The sequence below is a fragment of the Bos mutus genome, chromosome 7, assembly GCF_027580195.1.
Source record: "Bos mutus isolate GX-2022 chromosome 7, NWIPB_WYAK_1.1, whole genome shotgun sequence".
Classification (NCBI taxonomy): domain Eukaryota; kingdom Metazoa; phylum Chordata; class Mammalia; order Artiodactyla; family Bovidae; genus Bos; species Bos mutus.
Genome location: NC_091623.1, coordinates 107,728,323 through 107,755,561, shown reverse-complemented (window position 1 = coordinate 107,755,561; position 27,239 = coordinate 107,728,323). Strand labels below are relative to the sequence as shown.

The following is a 27,239-nucleotide window of genomic DNA, read 5'->3' as shown; positions in this document are numbered from 1 at the left end:
AAAATGCAGATCAAGCAGACTGGCTTCTTCACTGATTTAGGGATAGGAGTGGTAAACTACAGCAGAAGGAGCCTGTCCAGGTCTTTAGGAAAATGGTAGAGAATGGCTGTTCCCTTACCTTCTCCAGGTCCTGGGGACTCCCCAGTTCTAGGCAGGTGTTACCTTATATTAAGCTCTCTTTCAAAAAGCAGCCTGTGTGAATCTCTTCCTAAAAACAAAAATGACTTAATAACATGTTAGGCCACTGATCAAAGAGAAGAAGAGAAGTTAACCTTAAAATTTATTTCTGTGGCAGAGTCAACAGGAGTAACTGTTTTATCAACTGTGCAAGTGGAATTCCCTAAAGAAGTGGACAAGGGTGCTTTCCTTCTTACCAATCATTATTTTTATTAATATATTTTACAAGACTGCAGTTGAAATAATATTAAATACAAATTTTTTATACAGAAAGTGTAATAAAGTTAAAATAGTTCCTTGTAATTCATAGCATTATTGCAATGCTTACAAAATTTTTGCATAGAGTGTGCAAGGATTGATGTTATTCAAAACAAAACTAAAAAGCTCTTCTTACATCACACCCAAATCGAGAGAAAAACAAAAAAAACAAGTTTAAAAAAAAAATCCAAAGGCTGAACTCAATTGCTTAAGGAAATGGGGTTCCTTTTTCAAAATCTCCAAGCAAACAGACCTTATCTTTACTGTGAAAGCACCAGAATCTGGCTTCTCCAGGAGTGGGTTTAGCCAGCATAGTGATGGATGGTTCCCTGCTTTTCCTTTCTCAAACCTGATCTCCTAAAGAAGTGTTCCTCTGCTTTAATGTGGCCTCAAAAAGAGAGAAACTTGACTGGGTAGGCGGTTAACAGATGGCAAACTCTATTACTGCCTCACAAAACACTACCTATAAATTAGGTTAGTTTTGTGTCCATCCCAAATTCAGGTTTGCAGACTCTTCCTTCTACTTTGCCAAGATCTCCTGTGTCTGCTAGGGAACTTGACTGCTGGCTCTGGTGATGTTAGTTCCATGAGACCCTTTAAAGATACCTTTTCCTAATTTGCTGTTTGGACACATACATCAGTAAAAGAAAATCCCTGAATGGCTTACCCTAAAATAGGATATTTGACATTTTTAGTTCATCCCTTTACTAAGGTTTAAGAGGTGGCAGAGCCACAGGAGCACGACAGGACCCTGGTTAGCACTGGGATTGACTGTGTTAGGAGCAATGAGAGGCTCTGTCTGTAGCCCTCCAGGGGTCAGACATGTGATGTAGAGAAAACACAGAAAAAGCAGGACAGACCCACCCTCTGCCACTGTGCCACTGCAAAGCTCTGGGTAGGGGCAGGCTAATAGGAGCTGCACAAGGGCATACCAGTTTAACCTGTTCCGATTGTCCCTGGCTGAGTTAATTCTTCAAAATGATTTTAAGTCTTTGAACTCTTAGAGATCAAACCCTGATCCCTTGGCTTAGAAAATGAAAGTGCCCCAAAGCCACGACGTTATAAGGAACTTCAGATGCACTCATCTGCTCCCTTAGTCAATGGAATGCCACCAACCTCTTTGCTGAATCTAGGACACTGGTGTCAGCTGTACAGGTTCAGGGTTAAAGTGTGCCGCTGTTGCAACAAGAATTGGCAGGTGGGTCCCCTTTCCAACTCAGATCAATCGGCAATGATGGCCTGAGTGCTTTGGTAAGAAAAATTCTGCGCATGGGGTATGTGGGGTTATGGACCATTAGTGATGACTGACCAGGTACGGGGTGTGAGACTCGAACCATTATCCCAGCCAAAGGGGCCAGCTTGGTCCTGAACACCTGGTGCTAACTGAATTCTTGCCAGTCTTATTTTCTTGTAGGGAAATACAGACAGTTGAATTCCTTTCTATTTGATTCTCTCCTGGAGTCTTGCCACAGCTAAATGTAGGGAAGAATGATAGCCAACTGGTATCAAAGAGCTCACCTAAAATAAGACATTTGTCTTTTGAAGTGAAATACAGGGGAAGGAGAGTTGTGTGAGCAGAAATGCTTATTTGTGTAGTCTCAACTATAGATCATTGAGGATTAAAGTTTAATTCTTAAATGTAAGGCTGACAACCCAGGCATCTTTGAGTTTATAAGAAGAAGGAGCCTGATTTAATAAGAATCATAAAGCAAACTATTTGGTGTTTTTTTTGGTACCAGATTCTGTTACTTAGATCTTCTATATTTTTACCATAGGTATCTCTCTTTCAGTGCTGGATGCTGTCACTCATAAGATAGAAAGAAAGGAGATACAGTTTTATAGTCTCATCCACACAAGAAGGACTAGTTTAAAAACTGGTAGGAGACATTTCTTAACAGCTTGACAAATAGCTTGACCTGTTGGTGACTTCACAGCATAGTGGTCTGGAGTTAGACCCGCATTCCCGCTGTGCCCTTTTCTAACTAGGGACTTTGAGCAAGTTTCCCAGCCTTTCTAAGCCTCAGTTTCCACATCTGTAGATTGGAACTATAATGGAACCAAACTCAAAGGATTGTTTTGAGGATGAAATAAGTGGATGCATATAAAAAACTCAGCACAGTGGCTAGCACACAGTGCTCAATGAAAACTAGTTCATAAAAATTATCATTATAATTGGAGAAATAGAACCCAGCTCTTGCCATGTTTTAGGATAGGCTGTGGGTCCAAGGAGACCTCTCTGACCTTATGTAAGAGTCATGGGTGTGATTTGAGAAGAAGGTTCACAACTTGCTCAGATCCTCAAAAGAAACTATGACATCCCCCCAAAAGTTAGGACTTCGTGAATTATATAAATATGGAGACTAAAGAAGCATCAGTGTCTTCTTGGTCATCAAATATCTTTTGCCCTCAGACAGTACTTTGCTATACTGCTCCTTTGTAACCTATGGATCAACTTGGGATTTAGGAAATCTGGGCTGTCTCTGATTTCACCAAAATAATGCAAATATAGAATTAGGCTGTGAAGACAATAAAGAAATGGGATTACCAGATGAGTCTAGGAGTGCAGAATAGATTTTAGGTAAGACAGGTCTTCTCTCTTGTCTGAGAGGTCAGCTTGTTTTACTGTCTGACTTTAGGTCATGTTCAGTGATGGAGCAAAATCCCTTCACTGTCTAGTGAGGGTGTCTACGTGCCTAACGGGGTGTTTTGGAATACTATTCTGGTTTCCCCTTGCGACAGCTGGATTTGAACTCTAAAAATACTTCCTGTTGATAGTGTTTTCCTTTGTTCAGTTGAAAACCTCCTGGAGGTGGAACTGATCACCACTTGTTGGGCAGAAGTTAGGAAGTCAGCATTGCTGTTGGTATGTTTGAGACTATTTACTGATGGGTTTGGTTAACATCCTTAATACTGTTCTGACATCACACCTCTTGTTGCATCCTTTGAACTGCTCTTTGTTTCAGGGGAAGATGCTAATATCCTACGCAGTACCTAAAAAGAAGAAGATGTGGGGTAGGATAAAACCAAAGAAAATAGCCCATAGATCATGGGTGACCCCCAGGGGGATGTTTTCTTTTATTCTTGTGCTCTAACAATACTCAAAACGAGGACCTCCCACAAATAATTCTTTTCCCTTTGCCATTCAGACCTGTCTTGAGAAATTTCAAGGACTCCATTATGAAGAAAGCTTTTAAGAACCATAGAAATCACATTGCTTTTGAAAGTGCTAATGTGTGCGGTGTGCTGTGCTGGCTGAAGCAGCGGGCTTCAGAGCGCTTTATCTCTTATCAGTGGTTTAGCTTTGTGAATGAGAAATTCAGAGGCAACTGTGTAATTTGAAATTCTGATTACCACAAAGAAAGAGATGCATCTGACACCCCAGTGCAGTAGCTTTGACTATTTTAATGGAAATATGTTGGGACTAGGGGGAGCCTTCCACTGAGGAAAAAGCGATGAAAGACCAAAAGAGAGACATTTTATCTTTGAGATAAAAGGCCTGTTTTCTAAGGTTGTTTCTTTTATTATGACTTTTCCCTCTACCTGCTACTGGGGCACCATGCAAATGTTCCATTCCAGGAACTGCTTTGTTATTCTTTTTGTGCCTAAGATTTCTCAGAGCAAGAGAAGTAGAGAAAAGGGGTCATGTTTACAACCTACTTAAACGGGATTTTCACCTTTCAGAGAGCCTTAAAAAAATAAGGATCTAGTGCTTAAATGGATCTGTTTACTTCCTTGGTTCAAACATCAGGCTACCTTTTGCCTAAAATAAATCAAGATATTCTCACGTAGCCGCTCCTGTGAAGGCCAGTTTAATCCTCTCAGTTGAATCCAGATAAAATGCTGAAGAACTCCTTTAACTAATGTCGATTAGGGTCTGGTAAATGGTGGGTAAAAAAATAAACACTGTTCTTTCCCTAACAGGAATACTACTACTTACAAAGAATCATTCATAACTGGTGCTACTTTAACAATATTGAATATGAAGTCCTGGATTAGCAATAGGGGTGCTGACTGAAGGGACAAATCTCTGGGAGGAACCTGCCTTACCATGCAGAGGCAGAGATTTTGGAATTCAAAGTAGGTCTTTCCTTTACTCCTATTACACCAGAGAACAAAGACCCAGATCCTTGGAGACAACATCAAGGCAGCCTTTCCCCCTGACCTCCAATTCTCCAGCAGTAGCTTCATGAAATAATTTTATATTTTTTCTTCTTACATATTTTAAGATAGTTCTTTGAATATTTCTAATTATTTATTCGTCCTGCCAACTCTTCAGGCCTGATGTAGTCATAAGAGAGCAAGTCTGCTGTGGGTGTGAATAATAGAGGTGATGGATGCCAAAACGATGTGTTGGGTCAAAAATATTCTTCAGAGGACCATGGAATGGGCGTCTTTCTGGAATATGAGAAGGTGAGATAGAAACCTCTAAGCAGAGACTGCAGAAATAGTCTCTTCAGGAAAGAGATTCTAGATATAAATCAAAGGACCCCTGCTTCACTTCATGTCACATGATGATGCTGACCCAAGGAAGCCCTATATATTAAGGATCCTAGGAAAACTTTTTGGAGGATCACAGCTTTCCTCTTTCACTCAACCCTTCCCTAATTCCATCTTCCGTCTTCCCAAGAATCCTGTGAGCCTGTGTTTCTTAGACAAGTGGATATCTTTTATGTGCAATGGAAGGTGGAACATCTTTTCTATAACCATATATTTATATTCCCAAGCATGCCTGGAAATGTACCGCTATCAGCTGCTTTCTCTCCTGCTGTGTCCGACACAGTTGAGACTACACATGACCTCTATGCCAGGTGTCAGCAAACTTTTACTGAAAAACCAATTAGTAACTGTGTCACGAGTAACTGGGCCATGAGGTTTCTGGCACAAATACCCAACCCTGCTGGTCCAGTATGCAATCAGCTATCTATAACATGTAAGTGGATGGATGTGGCTGTGTTAAAATAAAACTTTATTTACAAAAACAGATGATGAGTCCCATTTGGCTTGGGGACCAGAGTTTGTTGACCCTGTGCTAGAGTCAAGACTCAAGCAATCTTTGGTCTGTGGTGCTGGACATAGAATGAGAATCAACCAAGGGAAACTGACCTAAATGAAGTTAAAAGCCAGTTCAAGTTTATAGGTTCTATCTCTTGGTAACAGAAAGATAAAGCTTCATATCAAGTTTCCACATAGACTGATGACACCAAAAAGGCTTTTGAAAACCTCCTTCGTACTAATCATTTCTTAAGACTCAACTTTAACAACTTATTAGCAGATATCCAATAAACTAGGTGCTAAACATTTGGAGGTGAAACTTTCCTGAAAAATATTAAAATACTAGAACTTCTAGAATATTGAAAATTCATTTAAGCTCTTCATTATGCTACCCACTGCTTAATATTCTGAGAGATGTGATTGTCTAGAAGATACTGTATATAAAGATCAGAAAGCATTTCATTGTTATAAATTAAAATTATCAGATTTTAATGTAAAAGAGATTTCTTTTTCCAGAATTCAGTTTTGTCATGATCAGGGACATAGAGGGAGTTAGGGAAAAAATGTACATTGAGGACTTAATATGCATTTACCGAATTCTAAAGTCTGAACTGAAATACATAATTTAATCCATGCCAAACTTCCTGCTCATTACCTATATTGTAGTCATTTAGCACAAATGAAAATCAGAATTTTATATCATGTCTGTCCCCATAGGTGCTTGATTTCTATTCTTGGTTGCTATTATTCTTTTTATTCTATTTGTGATCTGAGTACCTTTAGGATTAAATTTTGCAAATGGGATCACACCACTCTTTTTTATTGGCATAAAATTCCCAAGGTGCTCCTCTCAGACTTTTCATTTAACAATTAGAACAAAATTAGATGAAAGAGCTCGGTGAAACTTCTGTTTCTTTGTCATCCTTAGAACAGGTACTTGAGATGACAAAATGCAAAGATGGTCTCTGTTAAAAAAAAACAACAACAAAACACAAAAACCCTTTGCTTTCAGGTATGTAGCCACAAAGGACCTCATAACTACTGTTGATCTGAAAGATATGGGGTAGATGCTCTGAGTTGCCAAGGAGGGCCTTTCTTGGCTTGGAATAACCCTGGATATGGTACATGCAGATTCTGGCAGTGTGATTCTACATGATATAAATAGTACTGAGCCAGAGCAACTGGATTTCTTTTTTTTTTTTTTTTTTTTTTACCGTTTTCTTTTTTAGACCCTAATGCTGAAAAATAAGCAATCATATGGTCTCACCATTGAGCAACCCAGTTCTTCTGTATGGACATTGAGCAGGAGTGACTGGAGGGAGCCCGGGGTCCAGAAGCCAGCAGAGCCACTGGTCAAGCTAGAACCATCCTTCCTCCCCCAACTGCTAAGTGACCAAGCAACACACGGTTTGTTTTTACCCCCGACGTGTGCAATCTCAGCCTCCCGATGCTTGAGTGTCATCTCAAAAATACCAAACCTCTTATTCATTTTCTATGGCAAATATCACCTCTGCTTGTGAAGTAAGAAAAAGTAGAACCCTGTTGAGGAAAAAACAAATGCCATTCGGGCCTACAAATACGACTTCATTTAGGATTGTGGGGCCCCTGCTTGCCAAGTGGCATCCAGGGAGGTAGAAACCAGTTATGTCTCCCTTCCGGGCTCCTCGGAGTCCACATCTGTCAGCCACTTGGTTTGTCTACCAGCTTTTAAGATGCCCGGTCATTATTTTACCCTTTCCCTCCAATCACCCAAAATAAACTACAGGTAACAACAAGATAAACAGGATGTGCTTCTCCTTGCTGAGTGCATTGACGTAAGGCACAGGCACATTTCCCCCTCTTTGAACAGAGACGGTGTAATCTCCTGTCCCAGCACAAGAGCTGGCCAGGGTGACCCTGGAGCGTGATGATGAAAGTGGGGTGATGGGAGGTAGCTGATGGCGGGAATTAGGGAGCTGCTGCCATATGCAGGGGAGCAGGGACCACTGGGCACCAGGGGACAGAGCGATTCTAAGGAAGACACTTGACTCTTGAGTAATGTTCAGTGAACATTCCTGGGGGCACATGGTACTTCATGGCTGTGATTCTTGGGTCACTATTCTTAGAGAAAACAACGGTCAATTTAGGAAAATGAATATCCGAATACTGAAAAACTTTGTAAGAAGATTGGAGGCAGAGTTTGTGCATGCCTTTAAAAATAAAAGGCATGCCTCTAAATTACCTACCAGTCCCCAGAAACATATTTAAAAATAATTCTGTTCCCTATGCCACTCTTTGACTTCCACCTCCAAATAGCTTCTCATGGGGGTAGGGGGTTCCACTCTTAAGGATTTGGATTGACCTGATCATTTTGGGTAGGAGCCCGCTGGATAAAAGTCAAAAGTGAGGATGTAACAGATTTTGAGCCATTTTTTTTCCCTTTAAACAGAGACATATCTGTTTATGTCTTTTATTCTTAGTCTGTCAGGCCAGTGAGTAGCTTCCAGCCGACTGAGGAGCAGCTGTTATCCTATTTTGTGCTGATTTACAGCTCCTGTTTTGACTGTGGGATAATATGTGAGTTTGAAGGAAGGAGGCTAGCAGGAGTTGGGAGAGTCATTCAAACTTTGCTAAAATCCATCCTCCAAATTCCACAACCATGAAAGCCTGGGTGTATTTGGATGCCAAAGTAGCACAGCCAGTCTGAGTTCCTCTGTCTGACTTCTAGAGGCATTTGACTTGAAGAGGGAGAGGATGGCTGGCTGTGTGGAAGCTCATAAAGGGAACTAAGGGTCTGCTTTTACTAGAAGGGTCTTAGCCCCTGAGGGCGACTTGCAAATTCCCGCCATCACTGCCTTGTGATGACACTAAAAGAAAAGACAGGCTGTTACTCAAACATGTAGCGGAATATTCAGTAAGTGTCGATACACTGTGTGGTTCAGCAGGGTCTGGAGAATATTAGGCCCAAATAAGTGTTTTGATTTTATCATGTACATGACAGGGTTGGGAGAGCAATGACAGTGGATATCACAGGGTCACCCATGGTTCCTTTTGTACTGAAACCTCATTTTATACAGAGGATATATATATTTATTTATATATATTTATATATATTTATATCCACCCACACACGCAAACACACGCACGCATACACACACGCACGCACATACACACAAGGTCTTTGATAGGCTTTCCGTGTTCTAGTAAAAATAGCTGGCAGCCAGGGTCTAAAGCCAAAAAAGGCCTGGATGCTGCCGGCAGAGTCCACCACAGATGGTCTCTCACAGGCAGACACTTGTGTTTATCTGACAGGTGGAACCGGTTCCTGCCTGGGACAGGAATAACCTCCCGTTGGCGCAGACGCAGATCTCGAACACCTTCTGCCTCGTTCCTGTGGGCGTATAGGATCCGTGAGGCAGTCTAGGTAGTTTGATTTTCGCAGCATCTAACTTAATCTAAAGAGAGGAAACAGGAAGGAAGAGTCACTTATCCTCTTGACATTCCAAAACAGTGGATAAGAATGTTCAGTTGAAATCGAACGAGCACCTACTGTGCTCAGCATTGTTGATGCTGGGAATTCAGGGATGAATAAGACAGGTCAAGTCTCTTCCCTCCCAGAAGCTTGTATTCTAGTCAGACAGTGTTGCACTGGCAAAATCATGTTTATATTAGTATTTTGTAATAGTATATCATGTGGAATGTGAACGGATTCCTAGAGTGATGTAAATTTGGAAATGGTAGGGTAACAATTTTCCTTACTATTCTTTACTATTTTCTTTTCTTTGACATTCTCAGCCTCTCTATACATTTAGGTATGGGGTGGGGCTTCAAGAACATGCAGCACTTCGTGCTTAAATGTCAGGATTATAATTGATCCTTCCAGCGTCTAGATCCTGATAGCTATAAATTGCATCTGTGATGTAGTCATTCCTTCTAAATGTGTGTGGTTTGGAGTCTGCAGCTGTCTGTGGAGACAGTTTTGATAACTGAAAGCTCTATCTGACTTGCTCTGTTAAAACAAATATAGCACATGCCAAACCAATCAAAAGTCGGGCTTAGTGAACAGAAGCAGGTGGAGACTGATAACCTCTAAGGAGATATGGAAAGTGGAATAGAGTTTTGCTTTAAAAACACATTTTTCCTCTTTAAAAAAATCTTAAATAGAAAAATTCACTTATGAATAGGATGAAGGCATTTTCAAAAGTTTGCATTTGAATTGTATTTTCTTTGGGGATTTGGCTTCCCTTGCTTGCAAAAACACAAGCAGCTCTTCTGTTCACCAAAGTGAGACTGTATTGGGGTAAGAGAATGAATATTTGCCACCTCTCGTCTCGTAGCCTCTCATTGCCTATCTAAGTTTTGACTTGTTCTGATTTGGGATAGCTGTTAGGTCTTACTTTTCCATTTTCGGTAAAAGTAGATGCATACACTTAAAAATGACGACAAGTAAACTAAGCCTCTCTTTAAATAGTCTCGTGTGTTTTACAGTTTAATTATACCAGCCAACTAAATCTATTTTAAGGTGATGAGAGGGTTTGGAATTAGCATTCATTTTTACAGCTGTCCTTATAATTCTGTTTTTGTAATATGTTCTATCAGCTCAGCACTTTACAAATAATGAGTCATAACTTGTATGGGTTGTGGGTTTGGCTTATAATTGTGCTGTTCAATATATGTGATCCTGAAATAAAACCTCCCGATTGGCTTTTTGTTGTTACACTGTAGGATCAACTTCAGAGGCAAAGCAGTGATGTGTCTTAGAAGACTCGTTGGCTCATTGGAGCTGTGCCTCTCTGGGCTTCTGGCCCTCTCACGCCTACCTCTCCATCTTTGGACTCCAGTCTCAGCTCTGTTCTGCAGGTGGCTTCCATGTTGCCAGCTTCTGCATTTATTTCTACTCCTTTGGGAGCCTCCATCACCAGAGACCGGGTCGGGGACTCCAACCTGAAATATACACAAGACGAAAAGTCAAGATCGCATTTCACTCTTAGTAAATTTAGGAGGAAGCTGATGCTTCTGAGCATTGAGATGACACTTCAGTGTCTGATGAGAAAGTGCTTATACCTTTGCTTCATACACCTGATCAACTTTATTAGGGTGGACATAGCGTATCCGGGCCTTCTCTTCATTGCACATCATAAAGATTGTAAGGAAGGTGTTCCAGGATCCTAGTTTTGTTCCGTCCTACACCTAGTTAATTGTTGCTTCATTAGCATGATTAACCACATTTTTACATAAGTTATCTCTAGAGTAAAGGCAGTTTCAAGTCTAAACTGAGATTCCTGAAATTGGTAGGTATTCTCTCCATTTTGCCCTACTTTCTGTGTCTTCCTGGGAACAGGTAGAGGTTAAGAAAATAGACCTAGGAGTTGGACATGATTGACCCAAGCCATGGGGCTGCTATGGTATGTCCTTGGAAAGTCCTTTCCTCCTCTCTTTTCCAAAATTTCTCAAAGCCTCAGTTTCCTCATGTCTAAAGTGCTCCAAGTGGTGCCTGGCACATTGGAAATGTATGATTAATATGTGTTAATCAATACTATTACTGCTGTGACTGTTGTTATGACACTTGCAAGTCATAAAGAAATCTCAGGCCTTACTCAAATAGGCAGTTATCAAAAGAAGACTCAGGATAGATAAGTTGTTGCTAGGAGTGAGAGGGAGGTGATTTAACTATAAAGGGTAGATGCTTTTTTGGTGATAGAACTGTTCTCTGTCTTGGTTACAATGGTAGTTAGGTACCTCCATGTGTTTATAGAAACTGTTTGGACTAATTATACTATCCAACAGTGAATTTTATTGTATGTAAATTAAGTTGAGAGAAAGGAGAATCAGCCACACTCTGTGCTAATTATTGGCAAAAAGAGGATAATGCTTCATAGAAAGTTTTTGGCCTATCTTATTTTATGCAAAAAATATGAACTAAAACTCATCCTCTAAGTATTCTAGATTTTAACAGTATATCACCCAGTTGAATTGAATGAAGATCCTCTTTCCTGTTACAAATAAAATATTTGAACTTAGAAAGCAAAGCCCTTGGCAATGGCCACCAAACCACTCTAAATCAGATCAATTTTCTGCATTTATATTTCTCCACTCCTAATTTTCAAACACTTTGAACATGTTTAAAAGGAACATCACATCATTCTCTCTGCCAACCGCTGACTCCATGTTTTGCTTCTACCAGCCCCCATGGGTAGGGCACATTCTCTTGGGCATCAGTAAGTGGCGAGAAGAGCAAGGCACCAGTGGGGTGCCACCCTGAGTGATTCCAAGCCATATTGCACAGGTACCAACAAAGGGTTCTTCTCCATTTCCCAGGTCTGGGTCCCCGAAGTCTCTAGTCCTCTGGAAAGGACTGGCTTGAGCTTCTCTTTCAGTCCTCCTTTCCCTTGTGACCTCACCCCTTTGTGCGTGGCAAAAATCCCCCATCCTATCCCTTCCTCCTCACAAGATCTTCACCAAGTTGGTGCTGAGCTGAGTATGGATTCATCTTGAATTATGGCGGACTTCTTTTGCCTGCGGTTTTTCTCACTAGAACATCTGGGCAAGGAAGGGGGGTCTTGTCACTAGAACAGCAGAGAATGATGTCCCTGCAGTGCAGCCTTGTCTAGGACTTAATCCAACTCAGTCGAGCTCTTCCTATAGCTTACTTCTAAAATCTGCCGATGGTTTTCTGCCATTTTCTTTGCTTCTCTCCTGTAAGGTCTGGCTTACTCATACGCCTTATCCTAGCATTGTCTAACCTTCTGTTTTCACTAATATTCATCCCATGGCATAAACTTCCCTTCTGACAATACTGCCTACTCACCTCCACATTCGTTCACCATCTTCTCAATGGCACTTCTCCACCTTGCCCAGGATACAGTCCTCAAACCATTTTCTCTCTTTCCCTTTCCTTTGACCTTCTCTCCTTCCCTTATTACAATGGTTAACTCAACTTTTAAAAAAAATTGGAGTATAATTGCTTTACAATGCTCTGTTCATTTCTGTTATACAATGAAGTGAATCAGCTTTATGTATACATATAGCCCTCCCTCTTGAACCCACCCACTCCCCATCCCACCCCTCTAAAGTCACCACAGAGCTTCAAGCTGAACTCCCTGTACTTGATACTAGCTATTTATTTTACGCGTGGTAGTATATATGTCAATCATACTCTCCCAAATCGTCCCACCCTTTCCTGCCCCAGCTGTGTCCACATGCCCATTCTTTACAACTGAGTCTCTATTCCTGCCCTGAGAGTAATTCATGACTTCTCCGTCCTCAATATGCTAGTTCATCTCTAATCTGGACTACTGAAACCTCACAAGTTTTGTGTCTAAGTCCTCCTTTTTTTCCCAGTGTTCTTCATGCACAAATATATCTTCCTGAAGTCAGTTCTGAATATGCCACTTATCAAAACCCTTGCAAGTTTCTTAGAAAATACAGGAGCTACTGGATGTATCCAACCATTGACAGCTTGGTCTGACCTATTTTGTTAGTGTTATTTCTTGCCACAAACCTTAGCCATGCTTTATTGAATACTTACCAGGTGATTGGCTCTGCAGGACGTGTTTGATACTGTTTATCTCTTTTGGGTATGTGTGTGCTCAGTTGTGTCCGACTCTTTGGAGCCCCATGGGCTGTAGCCTACCAGGCTTCTCTGCCCATGGAATGTTTCATGCAAGAATATTGGAGTGGGGTGCCATTTCTTACTTTAGGGGATCTTCTTGACCCAGGGATTGAACCTGGATCTCCTGCATTAGCAGGCAGGTTCTTGACCATCACACCACCTGGGAAGCCTGTTATCTCATTTAATCCTGACAAAATCCTATGCCTTCAGCACTCCTTTAGTCCTGGTTGTACTAGCAAGGGAGACTAAGGTGAATGACTTGCTTAAGGTTGTGCATCTAGTAAAAGGGAAAAACCAAGATTCAAACCCAAGTGTGTTGTCCAGTGTATAATATCAGTGCCAGGAAAACTGGACTTCTTTCCTGTGTCCACGCTTTGTAAGTAAATGCCAACCCTCTCTTCATGGAATTAGCACTTTTATTTCCAAAACCAACCTCTGTAAATAAGGGTAAGGTGACAGGGAAACTTATTTCCTACCCTAAATGGTTTTCACAACTTACTGAAATGGTTGACATCAGTGACATCAAATTCAGGATACAGTGAATGTGTTCCTATTTGCTGTATATTATTCAAGGTGAACGGCTGATACAAAATGATAGTTGAGGGGAAATTTTCAAGATAGGAAAACCATGTATGGAGCCTGGAGAACTTTATCAGCTGGAGCTTTGACTTTTCAGACAGGCTTAGGAATTCCCTTTACTCTCACCATCTTTGAAATCAGCAGGAGGGCTCCCAGGCCAGAGAAGTGAACTTAGAAATGACCGCTGCCTCTTTCCCTCTCACAGCTTTGGAAGTGATGAGAAACGCGGCTACTCTGCTTCCTAGAGTCAAAGGCTCCAATAAGGTAGAAATGGCAATTCCTTGGCCACAGAGACCAAAGGGTAACTGGCTTTGTGTTTCAAACCCCATCTTAATATCCTTTATTGTTCAGGCAAACTTAATAGTATGTGCACATGTTAAATCCTTCCAGTGTGACAAAAGCTCCTACAAGAGCCCTGAAGGGCCTGCACAGAGCAGATAAAGCACTCTTGCAGTGATTTCAGTCAATTTCTGACCATAGATTAACAACCATGACTCTACTGCTTAGTTGGTTATTGATCAGGGAAAATGGAGGGAGGCTTCCTCCTGATTTGGGAGGTGGTGAAGACAACTGAGGGTCCTGTCGGCTCTTTGAAATGAATACAGCTCCGGATAGGAGCAAATGTGACTCCTCTGGGAGGACTGAAAGAGCCTGAAAATAGACGGAAGTCTAGGAGAGGAGGCCTAAAGCTAGCCTGTGCTGTTCAGAACAGTGGTTCTCAAACTTGAGCAGCAGAATCCCCTGCCAGGCTCCCCTGGGTTATACACTCTAGGTTCAGGGTGGTACCTGAATGCCTGCACTATTGGCAAGTCACAGGTGATGAAGCTGATAGTTTGGGGACCACTCTTTGAGAACCACTACTCTGAAACAACATTGTCATACCAGATGCCCACAAAGACTGGATAGGTAATGTCAGTGAGTGACGCATAAGAAAGCTGGAAGGAAAACTAGTCTCTGAGCAATCATAGATGTCAAGTGATGGAGATGCTTTAAACAGGAGGCAGCTGATATTCTAATCTGGCCTATTATTGCCAGGGCTACTGGTGGAAAACAAAAATTTATTTCAAATCATTAAACTTTTGGAATTGATGCAAAGATTTCTCCAAATATAAATATAGTAAAAAGGATGACATTGCCATAGATCTTGTGTGTGTGTGTGTGTGTGTGTGCTTAGTTGCTCAGTCATTTCCAACTTTGCAACCCAATGGACTCTAGCCCGCCAGGCTCCTCCATCCATGGGATTATCCAGGCAAGAAAACTGGAGTGGGTTGCCATGCCATCTTCCAGGGGATCTTTCCAACCCAGGTATACTCACCATCTACTTAGGAAAAAAAAAATTCTTTGTAATTCCCTGAGCTCCTTTTCCTAATTCTATCCATTTCCTTCTCTCAAGAGTAACTAGTACTATGAATTTTGCTTACTGTTTTCTTGCTTTTCTTTGTACTATTACATTACTACATTTGCCTGCTTACATGATGAATTATTCACTATCATGTGTTTTTGAGCTTTATGCACAGAATGATTCCACTTAGTGATTTATTTATTTTTGGCCTCAACAGTTTGTTCCTGAGGAACAGCCATGCCTGGCTGTAATTTATTTGATTCCCTCGGGTTAATCACACATCATGATTTATTGTCCATCCTTTTGCTGGACATTTTGATTGATCCCAAGTTTTTTTTCTACTAAGTCATCTCTGATGTGCATCCCGGTGTTTATTTGTAAATTTTCTTTAGGACACACAGGTGAAGAGTAACATTGCTAGCTCCTAGGGTATGCTTATCTACAGCTTTATTATTTTCCCACTAGTAATGTATAGAGTTTATTCTATTTCTGGCTAGCATTTGATATCGTTCATTATGAAATGAGTGTGAAATGGGATGCTATTGTCTTTTAAATATGCATTTCCTAGTTTAGTAATGGAGTTAAGCATCTTTTTATTTGCTGGTAAGCCATTTGGGACTCTTCTTCAGTGAAATGTCTTTGTTTTTGTGATTTTGTGTGAATTGTCGTCATGCTTTATGTATTCTGAAAAATAATTGTATTGTGTTGATATGTATTGGTATGTGTTGATAATCCCTTCTTTTGAGGCAGTAGCTTACCTTTTCATTTTATGCTTAGCACCTTTGGGTGAGCAAGGTTTCATACTTTAATGCCCAAATTTATTATCTCTTCCTCTGGCATTTGTGCTTTCCGTGTCTTGTTTGAGAAATCTTTCCCTGCACTGAAACCACAAAGTTCTTCAATATTATTTTTAAAACTTTCATGTTTTGCTAAGTCTCTAATTCATTGGGTATTCATGTTTGGGTATGGTCTGAGGTTGGGGGTAAAAACAGATACTGGTGAAGGATCTCAACATCATATATTGAAAAGCCTATATTTAGTTCTTTCATAAATGATGTTGCCAGACACTTATGGGTCTTTCTAGTCTATTTCATTATTCTATTCATCTATCCCTGTGATAACAATTAAGGGTTTTAACTTACTACAACTTTTAAATTCTTTACATTTCATAAGATAAGTCCTTTTACGTTGCTTTTTCAAGACACCTGTGAGGTAGTTAGAATAGGAAAAAGCAGTCCAGAATGGCAGTGGCTAAAAGACAAGGAAGGGAAAAGCCCACAAAACTAGAACAAAGGAAGGTCCGAGGACCAGAGTGAGGACCTCAGATAAAACAGATAGCACTCCTGGCTAGCCCAATTTATATAAGGCAGGCCCAGGGGGGAGGAGGAAAAAAAAACACATAAAAAGAGGAGCCAAAATTGGGCCGGAGTCTTTTCCCTTCCTTGTCTTTTAGCCACTGCCTTTCTGGACTCCTTTTCTTATTCTACCTACCTAATTTCAGCATCAAATGAAGGAAGACCTGTTGGAATTTTGGTTGGATTTAGGTTCTCTCCATGATGATTTCATCTGTCTCTACTAAGTTTTCTTGGATGTATTTCAATACAGTTAGACATTTTTTTCCTATGTGGATTCAGCATATCTCTTGTGGCTACTGAAAATGATATTTTGGTTAAAAATTACTTCTCTTACACTTACTTCTTTTTCCTATTGTATTGAGATTCAGGTTTTTGTTTGTTGTTTTTGATATGTTGATCTTATAGTTAACACCTAGGTAAATAAAGCAGGAGGAGAAGGGGACAACAGAAGATGAGATGGTTGGATGGCATCACCAACTCAATGGACTGAGTTTGAGCAAACTCCAGGAGACGGTGAAAGATAGGGAAGCCTGGTGTGCTGCAGTCCATGGGGTCACAGAGTGGGACATAACTGAGCGACTGAACAACAACAAATTATCTTATTTTTCATAATTTGTACACAGGTTGATTTTGTTTTTCTTGTTATTGTTTAGTTGCTAAATCATGTCTGACTCTTCTGGAACCCATGGATAGGTTCCTCTGTCCATGGGATTTCCCAGGCAAGAACACTGGAGGGGAGTTGCCATTTCCTTCTCCAGGGGATCTTCCCAACCCAGGTTTACTTGGTAGGCACTAGTTATTTTATGACAGTTCTATATCTTTTGATTTCTTAATACTTTTTATTTCTTTTACTTTCTATACTGTTCTGTCTAGGATTGTCCAATACAGGGCTAATTAATAGTAAGGAAATGGCAATCTTGCCTTTTCCTGACTTGAAAGGGAAAGCTTTAAAAAATTCACCATTAAGTAAAACTTCTTTGTTCTAGGGTTTTATTTTTTTCCCCTGAAATACTTTTTATCATGATGAGAGACTTCCTTTCTATTCTATTTGCTAAGAGTTTCTATCATTCATTACTGTGAATTTTATCAAGTACCATTGTATTCTTCATATTTTGAGATAATATACTTAATAGATTAATGTGGTAAATTATGTTAATTTTTCAATAATCCACTCAATTTTTGGTATTACCTTAACGCTGTCATTCTGCCTGCAATGTGGGAGACCTGGGTTCAGTCCCTGGCTTGGGAAGATTCCCTGAAGAAGGGAAAGGCTACCCACTCCAGTATTCTGGCCTGGAGAATTCCAGGGACTATACAGTCCATGGGGTCGCAAAGAGTCAGACATGACTGAGTGACTTTCATGTCACTAACGTCATTGTATATCAATATCTTTTTCAAGTTCTATCACTTTATTCTGAAATTTTTAATGAAAGATTAGATTTATTTACCTTTTGTATATTTAAAATCATTGAGAAACCTGGGCATTGAATGACATATTTTCCCATTTAAAGTTAATTACAGGATTATACATGTTTTATGCTTCTTCTCAGGTTGACTTTGGCAAGTTATCTCTTTTCTCAGTATTTTTTCATTTCATAGAGAGGTTCAAACTTCTTGGCAAAGCTTTTTATAATATTTTCATTTTAAAAACTGTCCCCAGCATTTGTAGTTATGTCTTTTGTTGTTCCAAATATTTATATTCGTGTCGTCTTTTCCCCTTGAGCAGTACTGCCAATTATTAGTCTTTTCAAAGAGCTAACTTTTGCTTTTGTCAACCCTGTGTTATGCTTATTTCTTGTGCTTGAATTTTCCTGTCTTTTGTTCTAAATAGAACTGCAGAATTATTCTAAGTTCTAAAATGTGTTGCCGCCTTAGTTAATTAAAATGTTCTGCCTTCTTAATTTTTAATATTTTCATTTAAGGATATGCATCTGGGGGGCAGCATACCAAAGAAGTATTAATAATATAGGTGTGAATATTTTGCCATTTTAGTATAATTTCTCCTCTGGTAGGTTTTATAGAAGGATTTTCCTTAATTTCTAAATATGTAAGATTTTCTAGTATATATGTCTACTGTATATTTTGTTCATTAGTTTTAAACTAATAATCTCTTTAATAAATCAATTATTTAAAAATTGAGACTAGATTTTTGGGCCAGTATATGTTAATTTTTACAAATATTCATGCCTGTCTGAAAGGAATATGTGTTCTGCAGCTGTTGGTGCTATGTTCTATGTCTATTAACTCAAGATATATACCTGTTTGATCTATCAGTTATAAAGAGAGGTATGTTATTAAATACACATCAGCTTAGGATTCCGTGTATAAAATAGTTCTATTTCTTATGTTTTTTGCCTTAAAAGCCATTTTACCTATTAGTATAGTTGTTCTATTTGTCAGTATTTTCCTTGAACACATTATTCTTTTAAATATCATCCATTCTGTTTGGTTATATTTTAGATATGTCTCTCACATTAATTGCATTTTTAAAAATTTTCAGATGACTTTTATTAAGGAAAAATTTACATACAATGAAATGCACAGGTCTTTTTTTTTTTTTTTACTTTTACTAAGAAATAAACATTGTCTATATTTGTACAACATGATGTTTTAATACATGTGTATACTGTGAACCGATTCTTGCAATTAGTTAACCTATCCATCACCTCACATATTTATCTTTTGCTCCCATGTGGTAACAATATTTAAAATGTACTCTTTTAGCAAATTTCAAACATATAATACAGTATTATTTAATAACTATAGTCATCACTGTGCTGTACACTAGCTCTTCTGAACTCATTCAGCTTATAACTGAAAGTATGCACCCTTTATCCAGTCTCTTGTTAGTAGATATTTGGTTGTTTTGAGGTTGGGGCTATATTGCATACATCTTTATGAGGATAAAGTTTTTCATTTCTCTAAAGTAAGTAGCTATGAGTAGAACTGTTAGGTTATAGCATAGGTGTGTCTTTAAGAGATGTGCTAAAATAGCGTCTAAAATAATCCCCTAAGATCCTTGCCTCCTGGTATTCATGCTTTTAGGTGATTCTGTCTCCTAGATGTGGGCTGGATATGTTGTTGTTCAGCTGCTAAGTCATGCCCAGCTCTTTGTGACCCCAGGGACTGTAGCACGCCAGGATTCCCTGTCCTTTGCTATCTCCTAGAGTTTGCTCAAACTCATATCCATTGAGTCGGTAATGCTATCTAATCATCTCATCCTCTGCGGCCCCCTTCTCCTGCCCTCAATCTTTCCCACTGACAAGGGTCTTTTCCAATGAGTCGGCTCTTTGCATCAGGTGGCCAAAGTATTGGAACTTCAGCTTCAGCATTAGTCCTTCCAGTGAATATTCAGGGTTGATTTCCTTTAGGATGGACTGGTTTGATCTCCTTGCTATCCAGGGGACTCTCAAGAGTCTTCTCTAGCACCACAATTCAAAACCATCAATTCTTCAGTGCTCAGCCTTCTTTATGGTCCAACTCTCACATCCATACGTGACTACTAGAAAAACCATAACTTTGACTCTACAGAACTTTGTTGGCAAGGTGATGTCTCTGCTTTCTAATACGCTGTCTAGGTGTGTCATAACTTTCCTTCCAAGGAGCAAGTATACATAGTGGTTTGCTTCTACACAAGTAAAGTGCGCCAGGATATCACTTAGGAGACTAGCTTAAAAAAAGACTGTGGCTTCCATCTTGGCTTTGTGCTGTCATTCCGTCACTCAAAGAGATGCTTTGCTGAGCACTGCCCTATGAAGACATCTGAGAAAACGGGGGAGCCCATTGGCCTGTGAGGAGCTAAGGCCCTCAATCCAATAGTCTACAGGAAGCTGAGTTTTACCAACTGCATTTATAAATAGATCTTCCTCAAGACAAGCATTTGAAAAGATCACACAATGGACTATTACTCAGCCATGAAAAAGAATACATTTGAATTAGTTCTAATGAGGTGGATGAAACTGGAGCCTATTATACAGAATGAAGTAAGCCAGAAAGAAAAACACCAATACTGTATACTAATGCATACATATGGAATTTAGAAAGATGGTAACAATAACCGTGTATACGAGACAGCAAAAGAGACACTGATGTATAGAACAGTCTTTTGGACTCTGTGGGAGAGTGAGAGGGTGGGATGATTTGGGAGAATGGCATTGAAATATGTATAATATCATATATGAAACAAGTAGCCAGACCAGGTTCGATGCACGATACTGGACGCTTGGGGCTGATGCACTGGGACGACCCAGAGGGATGGTATGGGGAGGGAGGAGGGTTCAGGATGGGGAACACATGTGTACCTGTGGCGGATTCATTTTGATATATGGCAAAACCAATACAATATTGTAAAGTTAAAAATTAAATTAAAAAAATAAAATAAAAATGATGTGTATTGGATGTAAGAATATGGAAGTATCATTGATTCATTGTTGAAATTTAAAAGTAAGTTTCAGTACAGTGTTTATAGCATAATATGAAATTAATTTTTAAAATTTTAGAGGTGGTATGTACCTAGATTTATATAGGAAAATATGTGGAAAGATAAGAGTTGCCCCTGGTTAGTTGGGATGGGAGTGCTGTTGGTTGAGCGGAGTCTTGAAATGTTACGTTCCCTGTTTATTTATTAGATGTCTGCATTGTTTGAAATTCTTTAGATGAACGTGTTGCAGTCTTTTATTTTATTTTTCTTTTTACCCCTCCCCCTGCAGTCTTTTAAATAAATCATGAAATAATAAAACAAACAAACAAACAAAAAACCACAGCCCTGGCCCACAGCTTAACTAAACCTGATAATTGATCTTGAGTGAGAGGCATCACTAAATTGCACCCAGATTTCTGACCCTCAGAAACTGAGATAAATAAATGTCTTGTTTTTTTAAGCTGCTGAATTTTGTACCATCATAGATTAATACAATAAGAAAACTGCCAAACTGTTTTCCAAGATACTTGTGCAATTTTATATTCTTACCACAAATACTGATGTAATTAAAGCTATTCCAGTGGCTACAAAGATTCTTCTTTACAAGTTTCATTTCCCTGATGACTAATCATGTTGAGCAGCTTTTCATGTGTTTATTGGGTATTCAAAGATGTTCTTTTGGGAGAGATCTATTTAAAACTTGTGCCATTTTTTTTAAACCATTGGATTATTTTTTGTTGTTGTTATTGATTTGATGTATATGCTAGGTAAATTTTTTGTGTGTGTATATATCAACATATCTCTGAAATTTCAGATACATTTTCAGAAAATTCAGATATGCATGTATATCTGAGTATGTTCATATATCTAAAATCTTTCTATTTATCTGTCTGTATAAAGTATTTTCTCCCAATCCATGACTTCCTTCATTTTTAAATAATGTCTTCTGATGAGTGTCAATTTATCATATTTTTATGTTTAGTACTTCTGTACTTTCCCTAATAAATCATCACCTACCCCAAGGATACATAGTCTTCCATGTCTTTCGCTAGAAGCTTTATAGTTTTAGTTTTACATCTGGATTTATAATCCATCGTGAATTAGTTTCTAAGAATAGAGTCGAGGTCCACTTTTTCCCCAGTAGGTTTATCTATTTGTTCCAGCACCATTTACTGAAAAAAAAAAAAAAAAAAAAGAATCGTTTCTCTATTGAATAGCACTGATGCTTTTGTTGAAAATCAATTAACCATACCTAATAGACATATTTTTACACTCTGTACTCCGTTCTGTTTATCTGTTTGCCTCAGTTCAGTTCAGTCGCTCAGCCATGTCCAGCTTTTAGCGACTCCATGGACTGCAGTGTGCCAGGCCTCCCTGTCATCCTTATGCTAATACCAGACTGTCTTGTTTGATACGACTTTGGAAGAAGTCAGAATTAGCTAAAGTGAACCCTTTAGCTTTTGCAAAAGGAAAACATTGGTTTAGCTTTTCTAGATTCTTTCCTTTTCCATATGTCTTAAAGGCCTGTAGGCAATTTAATTGGGATTGTGTTGAATCCATAAATCAATTCTAAGAAGAGTGGATACCTTAATGATATTGAGTCTTTAATGGAATTTTCTTTTAAAATGTAACAATCCAGATATTCTTGATTTATCTGTATGTACTATTAGGTATTTTGGTTCTGTGGTGTTTAATCCAGCCAGATTATTGCTTATTCAATGGTCATGTAGATCTATTAATATGCATTTCCACTTTCTATCTTTATTTCTTCTGTCATCATAAACCTCCCTTTCTTAAAATGAAGAAAATTTTTGACATTTTCTCTTAATGAGAGTTTGCTGGGGCAAATCCTCAGTTTTATTTTTCTGAAATAATTTTTTAATCCACCTTCTTTAGTAAAAGAGATTTTTCTTTGGATGCATCACGCTGTGCTGATAGTTATTTTCTCTCAGGAATTGAGGATTATTCCTCTGTATTCTGGTTCTCACTATTGTGGTTAAGTAGTCAGCTGTCAATCTGTCTTCAGTTCTAGAACTTCTATTTTGTTCTTTTCTCTCCAGATGCTCTTTTGTAATGTTATTTTGATGTGCCTAGATGTGGATTTAATTTTGTTTACTCTCCCTGAATTTTTTCTACTCTCTAAATTTGTAGTTTTGTGTCTTTCATCACTTCTGAACAACAGTCAGCTGATACGTCTTTGAAAATTGTTTTTGCTCTGTTCTCTTTTCATGCTGAATCTTAGATTAGACATTTCGTATTATTCTGCCTCTCTGCTTCCTGGATGATTCTTTAGACACAGTCTCATGTTCATTTAATTTCTTTTTATTAGTTTTCATCACATCCAGTGGAGTTTTGCTTTTTGAGATTATATTTTCATTTTTAGAAAAATCTCTATTGCTCAGTTGTTAGCCATTTTTATATTCCTTTGTTTTTTTATTCTTTCAATTCTCTTGTTTCTCTACTCATAGTGAACACATTACTTTATATTTTCTCTGCTAATTCTCATATCGGAAGCTTCTGTGCATTTTTGTTTCAACGCTCTCTTGCTCATGGTGCCTTGCTTCTGAGGACGTTCCATACTTTTTGCCTTTGTGGCTTTCTGTGTCTTGGATCTTAATTTGCTGAAGTTATCAGAGACCTACTTTTAAGGTGATTTTCTCTAAAGAGGGTTTACATCTGTTTCCATTGGTCACTGATGCCACCTTAAGTTTGGGCCCAGTGTAAACTAATTTCTTTCCTTGAGGTCTCGGAACCAACCAGGTAATATGAATTCAGGCAGAGGGAGGGTCAATTTGAAGTTACCAAGCCTTGAAGAAATTTTTCTCTCCAGTGCTGAAGTTAAAAACTGGCTAATTCCCTAGCAATTCTCAGGGTGGAAAAGTCAGAGGAGGGCAAGACCAGGTAGGCTGAATTCTATTTCATCTGTACATTAAGGGTTTGGTACATTGGGGTCCCATTTAAATCTGTGGTATCTCTAAACGGATTACTTCCATTCAGTGGACACTGAGATTTTCTTCATGTTTCCGTGTTCCCTCAGTCCATAAAACAAGCTGAATTTCATCTAGTTCAGTAAAATCTATAAAGTTATGGGTGACTTCCATGCTCAGATTACTTCTCTAGGTTCCTATGTTTTACTTTTGGACTGTGACTAATCATACATCATTTCTAGCTCATGAATACATTTAAAATATTTTTAAAATATTCTTGCCATTGGTTTTAGTTCTTTACAACCAGAACAACTGGTCAAAGGACTTGCACTACTCTACCATTGCACTCCAGAGGTCCAGGTTTCTGGTTTTTCAAATGATGGATTTGGAAACTGTATAGTAAAATCAACTCTCCTTTCGGTTCCGTTCAGTCGCTCAGTCGTGTCCGACTCTTTGCGACCCCATGAATCGCAGCACGCCAGGCCTCCCTGTCCATCACCAACTCCCAGAGTTCACCCAGACTCACGTCCATCGAGTCAGTGATGCCATCCAGCCATCTCATCCTCTGTCATCCCCTTCTCCTCCTGCCCCCAGTCCCTCCCAGCATCACAGTCTTTTCCAATGAGTCAACTCTTCGCATGAGGTGGCCAAAGTACTGGAGTTTCAGCTTTAGCATCACTCCTTCCAAAGAAATCCCAGGGCTGATCTCCTTCAGAATGGACTGGTTGCATCTCCTCGCAATCCAAGGGACTCTCAAGAGTCTTCTCCAACACCACAGTTCAAAAGCATCAATTCTTCGGTGCCCAGCCTTCTTCACAGTCCAACTCTCACATCCATACATGACCATAGGAAAAACCATAGCCTTGACTAGACGGACCTTTGTTGGCAAAGTAATGTCTCTGCTTTTGAATATGCTATCTAGGTTGGTCATAACCTTCCTTCCAAGGAGTAAGTGTCTTTTAATTTCATGGCTGCAGTCACCATCTGCAGTGATTTTGAGGCCCAAAAAATAAAGTCTGACACTGTTTCCACTGTTTCCCCATCTATTTCCCATGAAGTGATGGGACCGGGTGCCATGATCTTTGTTTTCTGAATGTTGAGCTTTAAGCCAACTTTTTCACTCTCCTCTTTCACTTTCATCAAGAGTCTTTTTAGTTCCTCTTCACTTTCTGCCATAAGGGTGGTGTCATCTGCATATCTGAGGTTATTGATATTTCTCCCAGCAATCTTGATTCCAGCTTGTGTTTCTTCCAGTCCAGTGTTTCTCATGATGTATTCTGCATATAAGTTAAATAAGCAGGGTAACAATATACAGCCTTGACATACTCCTTTTCCTATTTGGAACCAGTCTGTTGTTCCATGTCCAGTTCTAACTGTTGATTCCTGAGCTGCATACAGATTTCTCAAGAGGCAGATCAGGTGGTCTGGTATTCCCATCTCTTGAAGAATTTTCCACAGTTTATTGTGATCCACACAGTCAAAGGCTTTGGCATAGTCAATAAAGCAGAAATAGATGTTTTTCTGGAACTCTCTTGCTTTTTCCAACTCTCCTTTAAAGGTTGGCAAATAATTATTATTTTCATTTCTTATGTTAAGAAATATTTCTCAGTGCTTCCATTCAAAAAAATTTTATATTGGAATATAGTTGATTAACAATGTGTTCATTCCCAGTGTATAGCAAAGTGCTTCACTTATATATCTATATATTCCTTTTCAAATTCTTTTCCCATTTAGGTTATTACAGAGTACTGAGCAGAGTTCCTTGTGCTGTACACTAGGTCCTTGTTAGTTATCTATTTTAAATATATTAGTGTGTACATTGCAATCCCAATCTATCCCCTCCCCACCCCCTCACTCCCCCTGGTAACTGTAAATTCATGCTCTAAGTCTGTGAGTCTGTTTCTCTTTTATAAATAAATTTATTTGTATCATTTTTAAGATTCTGTATATAAGAGCTGGGCTTCCCTCATAGCTCAGTTGGTAAAGAATCTGCCTGCAATGCAGGAGACCTGGTTCGATCCCTGGGTCGGGAAGATCCTCTGGAGAAGGAAATGGCAATCCACTCCAGTATTCTTGCCTGGAAAATCCCATGGACAGAGGAGCCTGGTGGGCTACAGTCCATGGGGCCGCAGGAGTTGGACACGACTTAGTGACTAAACCACTAAGACAAGAGGTTCTAGTGACTAGCTACATATAAGAGTTACAGTGATATTTGTCTTTCTCTGATTGACTTAATTTAGTATGATACTCTCCAGGTCCATTTATATTGCTGAAAGTGGCATTATTTCATTCCATTTAACAGCTGAATAATATTCCATTGTGTATACATACCACATCTTCCTTATTCATCTGTCAGTGGACACCTAGGTTGCTTCCACATCTTGGCTATTGTAAACAGTGCTTAAATGAACATTGGTGTGCATGTATCTTTTCAAATTATGGTTTTCTCTGATATATGCCTAGGAGTGGGATTGCTGGATCAGATAGCTCTATTTTTAGCTTTTTAAGGAGCCTCTATACAGTTCTCCTTAATGGTTGTAACAATTTACATTCTCATCAACAGTGTTTTCTCCACACTCTTTCTAGCATTTATTGTTTGAAGATTTTTTAATGATGGCCATTCTGACTAGTATGAGGTGGTATCTCTCTTGATTTGCATATCTCTGATAATTACGTTGAGCATCTTGTCATGTGCTTCTTGGCCATTTATATGTCGTCTTTGGAGAAATGTCTAGTTAGATCTTCCACCCGTTTTCTATTAGGTTGCTTGTTTTTTTGATATTGAGCCAGCTGAGCTGTTTGTAAGTTTTGGAGATTAATCCCTTGTTGATCCCATCATTTGCAAATATTTTCTACCATTCTGTGAGTTGTTTTTTCATTATGTTTATGGTTTGCTGTGCAAAAGCTCTTGAGTTTAATTAGGATCCATTTGTTTCCTTTTGTTTTTATTTCCATTACTCTTGGAGAAGGATCAAAAAAGATATTTCTGTAATTTGTGTCAAAGTGTTCTGCCTATGTTTTCCTCTAAGAGTTTTATAGTATCTAGTCTTACATTTAGATCTTTAGTCCAATTTGAGTTCATTTTGTATATGGTGTTAAACAATGTTCTAATTTCATTCTTTTATCAGTGCAAGAAAAGGAGATAGGAGTCTGTGGCTACGCAGGTGGGAGAAGACTCATTTCATCATCATACCCAAATCAGCATCAAGGATGATTTCTAGCATTTGGTGGTGGTCAGCCACAAAGATAGGGAACAATGTAAAAAGAACACTTACAGTGTCTTGTGAGTTGAGTTTTAGAGAAGTTGATTTGAAGGTGTTTGAGAACATCAAGTGACCAGGTGGATTACAGGGCTAGAGACAGAAAAGTGAGAGGCGTGTTTGATCATGGTTGGTGTATATCTGTGTTGCTGTAGCAATGGTATAGTTGCTTATACACTCCAAAACACAGTCTAGTTCTATGGAGTGGCAGATGGCTGGTGAGACTAGGAACTATTATTCTGGCCAAGTCAGGATGGTGTCCTCTGAAATCATCTCTTTCTATAGCTGGGGACAAAGAAAAGTCCTGACCAGAGTCCACAGTGCCCAGACTCTTCTGG

General features: G+C 39.1%; 1 protein-coding gene across 2 annotated transcripts in view; it reads right to left on the bottom strand.

The window, feature by feature from the left end:
• Positions 1–368: 368 nt before the first annotated feature.
• Positions 369–27,239, bottom strand: part of SGCD (sarcoglycan delta) — a 1,106,775-nt gene continuing 1,079,904 nt past the window's right edge. For both annotated transcript variants that reach the window (XM_070374675.1, XM_005891720.2), the window contains 2 exons: positions 10,227–10,350; positions 369–8,861 (listed from right to left, as the gene is read on the bottom strand). In XM_070374675.1, coding sequence (XP_070230776.1) covers positions 8,688–8,861; positions 10,227–10,350 — 298 coding nt within the window. In that variant the 3' untranslated portion in view covers positions 369–8,687. The remainder of the gene's footprint in view (positions 8,862–10,226; positions 10,351–27,239) is intronic.